The 7,084-nt window shown below is 37.5% G+C and overlaps 1 protein-coding gene across 4 annotated transcripts; it reads left to right on the top strand.

Moving 5' to 3' along the window:
• LOC122071171 (serine/arginine-rich SC35-like splicing factor SCL28) lies at window positions 1-6,894 on the top strand. Of its 4 annotated transcripts, none has more exons than XR_006138074.1 (7): window positions 1-341; window positions 1,096-1,173; window positions 2,050-2,214; window positions 2,307-2,371; window positions 2,519-2,558; window positions 5,031-5,255; window positions 5,351-6,075. XR_006138074.1 is itself a non-coding variant. In XM_042635487.1 (7 exons), the coding sequence occupies exons 1-7, from the start codon at window positions 169-171 to the stop codon at window positions 6,665-6,667; spliced, it is 795 nt and encodes a 264-aa protein (XP_042491421.1). In that variant the 5' UTR covers window positions 1-168; the 3' UTR covers window positions 6,668-6,894. The 4 variants fall into 4 exon arrangements, 3 of the variants coding, with proteins under 3 accessions (XP_042491421.1, XP_042491423.1, XP_042491422.1); XM_042635487.1 differs by lacking the exon at window positions 5,031-5,255 and adding an exon at window positions 6,658-6,894 and having other exon boundaries at window positions 5,933-6,196; XM_042635488.1 differs by lacking the exon at window positions 5,031-5,255 and adding an exon at window positions 6,658-6,894 and having other exon boundaries at window positions 3-341; window positions 5,936-6,196.
• The last annotated feature ends 190 nt before the right edge of the window (window positions 6,895-7,084 follow it).

Here is a 7,084-nt window from a genome sequence, read left to right as displayed (position 1 = left end):
CCGAAATCGCCATTTATTAGGGTTCATATAAATTCCTCCGACCTCTTCCATTCCATTTTACCTTTCTGAGGATTTAAAGGTTCTGAAAATCATTTGTTGGTTCTTCTGGGTTTTCATTTACGGCACTTAGGGTTTTTGTGAGGTGACGAACAGAAGGAACCAGCGAAGATGGGAAGGTACAGAAGCCGTAGCAGGAGCTATAGTCCCCGGCGCAGCAGAAGCCCTCCTCCTCGGAAGCGATACGACGATCCTAGGGATAGGTACCAAGCTAGTCGGTCTTACAGGGATAGACGATCTGGTCCTTCTGGATTGCTTGTTCGCAACATTGCCCTGGACGCAAGGTAAGCATATTCGTTTATCTGTTCTGTTCTATAAACGGTGGATTTTAGGTTTTATTTTTCCCGTGTGAAACCCACATCTTTTTCTCTGAATCTTTAGTTCTTAAGGTTTATTTTCTTCCCCGTATTTTGTTATTGTCTTTCATGTACCTTTTAATTTATTTTCTTATGTTCTTTTTTACCATTTTTTTGGAGCAATGTTTACTTTGTTGAAGTGGTTGAGGCGTGTAGAGGCTAATTAGAAGGATTTTTTGAAAACCCCTGCCTCTCCCTCCTTTTTTTTTTTTTCTGGGCGATTGCAGTGTTGAATTCTTGGCTTCTTGCTGTTGAGTTTTTTATTATTTGGGAAGACAGGTAGTTAATGAGTTAATACATGCTCTTCAGTTCTTCCATTTTAGACCCAAGTCCATGGTATACACACTTCCAGACTTTGGCTCATAATGCTGGCGTTTGTGATTATAGGGGAATTGTGGTTTCTTTTTATTTCTTTCCCACCACGGTGGAATGGTTCTGCAGTGTTATTGGCTGTGGCTATACTGCATGCTTTCTATACTTTATATTTCTTTCTTTTTAAAGAACGTCTCCCCCCCACCTCTTAAACTTTTAAGTAAATATTAACTCATGTCCTTTTACATTATTTTTAAAATTCTAATGTCTTAAATCTACTATTTCTCCTTTTATCTGATATGAGTCGGTTCAGTAGTTTTTAATAAGATATATTTAAAATCTGATGATTACTTAACTGTTATTTGTGCAGGCCAGAAGATCTTAGGATCCCATTCGAACGTTTTGGTCCTGTAAAGGATGTATATCTTCCAAAGAACTATTACACTGGGTGAGTTTTGCGTCACCATTTGGTGCTTTGCTTTACCTTTTATAAGTTTGATAAGTTGCGAGAAATTTGTTCGAGGTGGCATGGTTATGTGCAATGGAGGCCTTTGACTGCTCCATCACAGAGGGGTGATTTGATTCAGATTGAAGGAGTTAAAATAGTGAGGGGTAGTCCTAAAATGACTCTAGGAGAAGTAAGGAAAGACATGCCTAGCTTAGTACTAGTAACAAGTATGACTTTGAATAGAGTTAGTTGGTGAATGACTTTGAATAGAGTTAGTTGGAGAAAGAGGATCCATGTACCCGAAACTATTTATTTGGGATACGGCTGAGTTGTGGTTATTTTTTTTTTTTAAATATGGTGCTTTCCTGTGATTGCTCCATGCACAAATTTCTATTGATTAAGGTGCCATTATGTTCTGCGGGTAAATTATGTAGCCTATCATTGCCCAGACCTGGGTTCAACTCTCTCCTTCACCTTGCATGATTTGCGTTCCCTCCTTTCTCCTATGGCTTAGTCTCACCACGGTTTTGTACTGAAGTTGATTATGTTTGACTAAACTTTAGCCAGCATTGATTTAGCAAGTCAGCTTTGTATGTCTAATGTAGAAGCCAGAGTTCAGATTTGTGGTTTGGGACCCACTAAGTGACATGTGTTATTGGCCTGAGTTCGTGTGATTATGGATTAGTTATGGACTGGGAAATTGGTTTGAAATTTCCTCCAAATGGACAGGAAATCCTGCACCTCTTTTTTTGTGTTAATATAGATTTTAGATTGTTTCTTTGGTGGATTCTGTTTCTTTTGGATACAACCACATAATGTACTTTTAGACAATTTTTAGGATTTTGCATTGTCTGATTCTTCTGGAATAATCCTTAGAGAGCCACGAGGCTTTGGGTTTGTCAAGTTCCGCAACGGTGACGATGCTGCTGAAGCCAAGAAACAGATGAATCATCAAGTCATTGGTGGACGTGAGATAACCATTGTGTTTGCTGAAGAAAACAGAAAAACTCCTCAAGAAATGCGTACGAGTGCACGTATAAGGTGCATCTTCTTATCTCTCAGGTTTTCCTGTTCAGTTAGGAATAGTCAATTACTACTTTTGCTAATAATATTTTTTGTATTTGTATTTGTAGTAGCCGATATGGGGAAGGATCTAGAAGGCGGTCTCCACTGAGGTCCCCAAGACGTCGATATCATTGTCAGTTTCAAAATACTCAATATTGGGTGTTTATTTGTATTTTATTAGTTTGCATTTGTGCTTCCTCAGCTTTGGATTGTGTTAATGATGGTGTATGGAAGTTTTACAATTTTTGGCAGACTACTAATTATATTTTCTATGTGACAGCTTATTCACGGTCACCTTCACCACCCAGGCGTGGTTTGAGGTATGCATCTATTCTTTGCTTATATATATATATTGTGGTATTCTTGATGGTACTCACACTTTGGGGTTCACTGCCTCTAAGGAATGGAAACATATGGTTATGCATCAGGTCTCATCTTATATGATTGTGGCTTGTTAAACTATTGTGGAATGTCATTTTGATGCTAGATTGATCAATGATGGGCTCCTTAAAAGATGGGAGGAGAAGATCTCGATCTGACCGGCTAGGTTTGGATCATATCTGATCTCAAATTTAGCAGTCAGATTTTAAGAGAGTAATTGTCAAGTTTCACCAATTAATTTCCACAATATAAGATGGAATTGAATACATTCCATTAATGGAGATGAACCAGGTGGATTGATAGAGAAAAAGGGTAGTCAATGGGTAACTTGTGGGGGAAAAATTAGGAAAAGATTGAGATTTCGATAGGACGAGAGAGAAGATATAAACGCAAAATTTCTAGGATATTGGTTCGATGTTGAAGGAAGGAAGGAGGGAGAAACTTGCTTTGTTGTCCAACACTCCAACTAGGAATGAGAAAAATAGGAGAGAGGGATTTCACTGATGGAAGAAAGAAGAATATGCTCATAAGTGAGTGAATTTAGAGAAGAAATTGACAGTAAGAGGAGGACAGAGGAATACCATGGGAGGAGGAGAGAGAAGATGTATTACCAGATCTGAGGAGTGAGAAGGAAACAAACACACCAGACAATTTCAAAACTAATAAGTAGACCATTCCCAAAAAATCCATCATATTTGGGGGGATATTTATAAGAAAGCAGAAGAATATCTTCTCAATCTAGGACTCACTTATGGTCTATTCAGGGGTTTATTATAAGAAAGTAGAAGAATATCTTCTCAATGTAGGACTCTTTTGGTCTAACTATTCTAATACTAGGACTCTAATATACTTAGTTAAATGGGATTTTTTAAAGTCTTGATCTCCTGGATATCAAGGGCCCACATAACAACAGAAGAGTACTTTAAGGACTCGATCAGCCAATGACACTTCCAAATGGACCCATGGTAAAGCTTAAAATAATAACTATAAAAACCGTTAAATCTTTCCATAATTAAAATTACAATCCTACCCCTGATTGACAAAATTTAACTCTAAACAGTGGGAGCAAATCCAGGCCACCGGATTTGGATCTTGGAGTGCTGATCACATTTCATTGCAAAATTCTGCACAGAAATGCACCTCCTAGCAATAGTTAAATGTGGACATTGAGATGTGGTCCTTGCAAAAATATTGCACTTACATTATGGTTAAATGTGGAAAAACGAGTTTGAATAGGGTAATGTACTTGCAAAAACATTGCAGTTAATACTGTAATAATTAGTATCATTCTGTCAGCTACTTGGAATATGAAATATCAGTAGTATAAATTAATAGGCTTTGTAGCCGAACCCATTTATTTGACATAAGGCTTCATTTATATTATGGATTGGGTTTCATTTTTCACCTATGCCCTGATAACCATGTGGATTTTGATACAGCACAATTATTTTATATTCACAGCTGAAGCCACTTTTTGAGTCATTGGTTGAATTTTTTAATCTGTTGTGATGTCTTTATCATTGTGCGGTTTAAACTGATGGTGTTGGTGTGCTGACTATTGGTTCCTCAACTGAACTCAACCTTATCCTAACTAATGGGGTTGGCTATATGGATCTTCTTTTGCCAATTCACTCTACTCAAAGCCATTCTTGTTACCAGTCTTAAGTTATGCATGTATTTCTTGTACACTTCTCTGTCAATTTAAGCCTACTCTTTGCTTGTTTAGTTCTTTTCCAATTTGAATCATATCACTCATCACCGGAGCATTCAAAGGTCTCTGTTGCACGGCCATACCACCGCAAACAACTTTCTCTTAATTTATCTTCAGAGCCTACACCTATTGTATTAGCTTTAATTTGCTCATTTCTTATTTTATCCTTTCTAGTTTTACCGCTCCTCTATCTCAACATCCTCATTTCAGCTACACTAAGTTTGGTTATATGTTGTTGCTTCACGGCCTAACACCCAAACCCTATGCATCACTGCTGGTTGTATAACCTGATGTAATCGCATTCATTTATAGGCATTTTATCTCACCTTATTTACTAGGTTTTGTTGGAGTTTCCGTTTTTTTTTTTTTGTGCGAGGTAGTTTTCTAAAAGTTTTCCAGTGGATGTTTGTAGATTAATTCTTTTTAAGGGTAGTGATATGCTTTTAGGTTGTCTTTCTACTATGCTTTTTTTTTTTAGAGAGGAAAATCAGTTTTCCTTTCCCCTCCATACCACTGGTGTCGAGAGTAATCCATCCTCTGGCTTCTTTTCCTACTTAGTAGTGCTTTAACAAAATATTACCATCACCTGGATGCTCCATTTGTGTGATTCTTTGATGTATGCTGCTTGTTCTCTCGGGAGGAATGAAGCATGTGTTCCTATGGATTTGAATAACATCTGGTGGTGGTCTTGTTCATGCAGATTATAAAGTGAATTGAGAGACTTAAAGAATTCATCGATTAGTAAAGACTAAAGAGAAAAGAGATAAAGTGACTACTTGCTTTCTTATCTTTCAAAGACACTCGAGAAGTATTCATTACTGACCTCATCTTCATCAACTGTAACCAACGGATGGCTTGGGCTTTCCAAAATTTGGATGTTGGCTTGTAAGGCTCAGCACCACTAAATTGAACTGTCAAAACCATGGTTTGTGAGATAGATTACTATCACAAGAAAGCTTTATTTTTCTTACATTATTGGATTTTTTAAAATTTGATATCTTGGTTGTGCATACTATCCAGTTAAGAAAGAATCAAAAGCTTATAATTGGCAAAAGAGAGAAATCTTGGTCTCCAGAGAAAGATAATTTGGGTTTTAGAGAGATGGGGCAAAGAGAGATGTGAAGTTATCAGTTGCTGATCAACCACCTCACCTTGTGGTAGAGCATAGCTCACAGTGGGTGGACCAAAAGTTTCATATTTTTGTCAGAAATCTGATAAATGATGCAGGTAAAGGTCATGTCTTCAGTACTCGGACTCTGAATGGGGATTTAAGTAAAGGATTTTCTCACTTGGCAACAAGTGAACTCAAATCAGTTGTATTTAATTGTTGCATTATTCAAAAAATTGCTTGATTATGCTATTGTTTTGTGTTGGATTTTTAGGGATTTTTTGGAATAGTTTAGGCTCTTTCGTGCAAAGTGGAGATGGAGGTGTTGTTTATTGTATATCCTGCCTGGATAAATCCATTAGTGCTCCTGGACTGGTTTTTATCTTTTCTATGTTTTAGTTACTACTTATATATGCTTTTTTGTGATTGATATTTATTGTTTATATGATATATGCTTGAATATTGACATTGAGTTTTATTTGTGCTGGTAAAAGCAGAGACAGAGGCCGTGGTGCAAGGGATGATTATTATTCACCATCACGGTCGAGATCTAGATCCAGATCCAGATCCAGGTCAAGATTGAGATCAAGATCTATCACTCGTTCCCCCTCGCCTCGCAATGGGAGGGGTTATAGGAGGTCCTTGACCCCAAAAGAGAATGGTCGGACTCCTCCCAAGGAGAGAGGCTATGGATCGGATCACAGGCCAGTGGGTCCAAGTGGGAATGGTCGGAGTCCATCAAGGTCTTGTTCGTACAGGTATCTCTCAATTAATTTTGTCTTCACGTTTAAATTATCCTCTCCCCCATTCTAACTCGTAAAATCAATTCAACAAAGCCTTGTCTCAACTTTCGGTCGGTTGCACTTGCACAAATCCAGTTCTATGATTGAGACAGAAATCAATATATTCGATTTATGGTGCACATCTGAGATCTATTGGTGAGTATTGTAGATCATGATAGGTAGAGGTGGTTAGATCAGTGTCACATGGATCTTGTAATTTAAATGATCCTAGTTGGAAATTGCTCGCATTGGACATCTGAGGTCCACCAATCTTTGCAGTGCACAGTGACTGGTGGATTATAATTGGGTAGAGGTGGCTTGCTAATCCTTAGGTGGATCTAATAATTTATATCATAAAAGTTCATTTTAATTTTCGTGAATTGTTTAATTTGAAGAACTTATGCACTCATTGTTCCATATGAACTTTCTTTATGCAGCCCTCGCTGATTAAAGATCAAGATGTTGGTGTTACTTTCAAGGTTGCTCTGTTGAGCGTGGTTAAGCGGCTTAGAACTCTAGTTACCTAGGTAGGTAGGTTAAGAGTGGGATACATGGATTAAATTTGTAATATAGGTAGTGGGTATGATCAAACTGAATCATGTGTGTTAATGAACTTTTGACTTTTTGTTTTTGGGTCTATTTGAGATCCTATTGGTAATTCCTGGAAACAGCTATATTTCCTTCTCTTTTTTTTTTTCCTGCTAGATATTTGCTTTTATTCCTCAGTAGAACATCTACATTGAATGCCTTTCTTTTCCTTTTTCTTTTTTGATGATACACATTGAATGCCTTCTTGGGGCCAAGAAGCATCTTCATTTCTAACCCAGAAGACCTTTCTGAAAACACAACTTTTCCATTGTGAGA

The sequence above is a fragment of the Macadamia integrifolia genome, unplaced genomic scaffold (assembly GCF_013358625.1).
Source record: "Macadamia integrifolia cultivar HAES 741 unplaced genomic scaffold, SCU_Mint_v3 scaffold_190A, whole genome shotgun sequence".
Classification (NCBI taxonomy): domain Eukaryota; kingdom Viridiplantae; phylum Streptophyta; class Magnoliopsida; order Proteales; family Proteaceae; genus Macadamia; species Macadamia integrifolia.
Note: the sequence above shows the minus strand (reverse complement) of the source record. Positions and strands in the feature narration are given on the sequence as shown.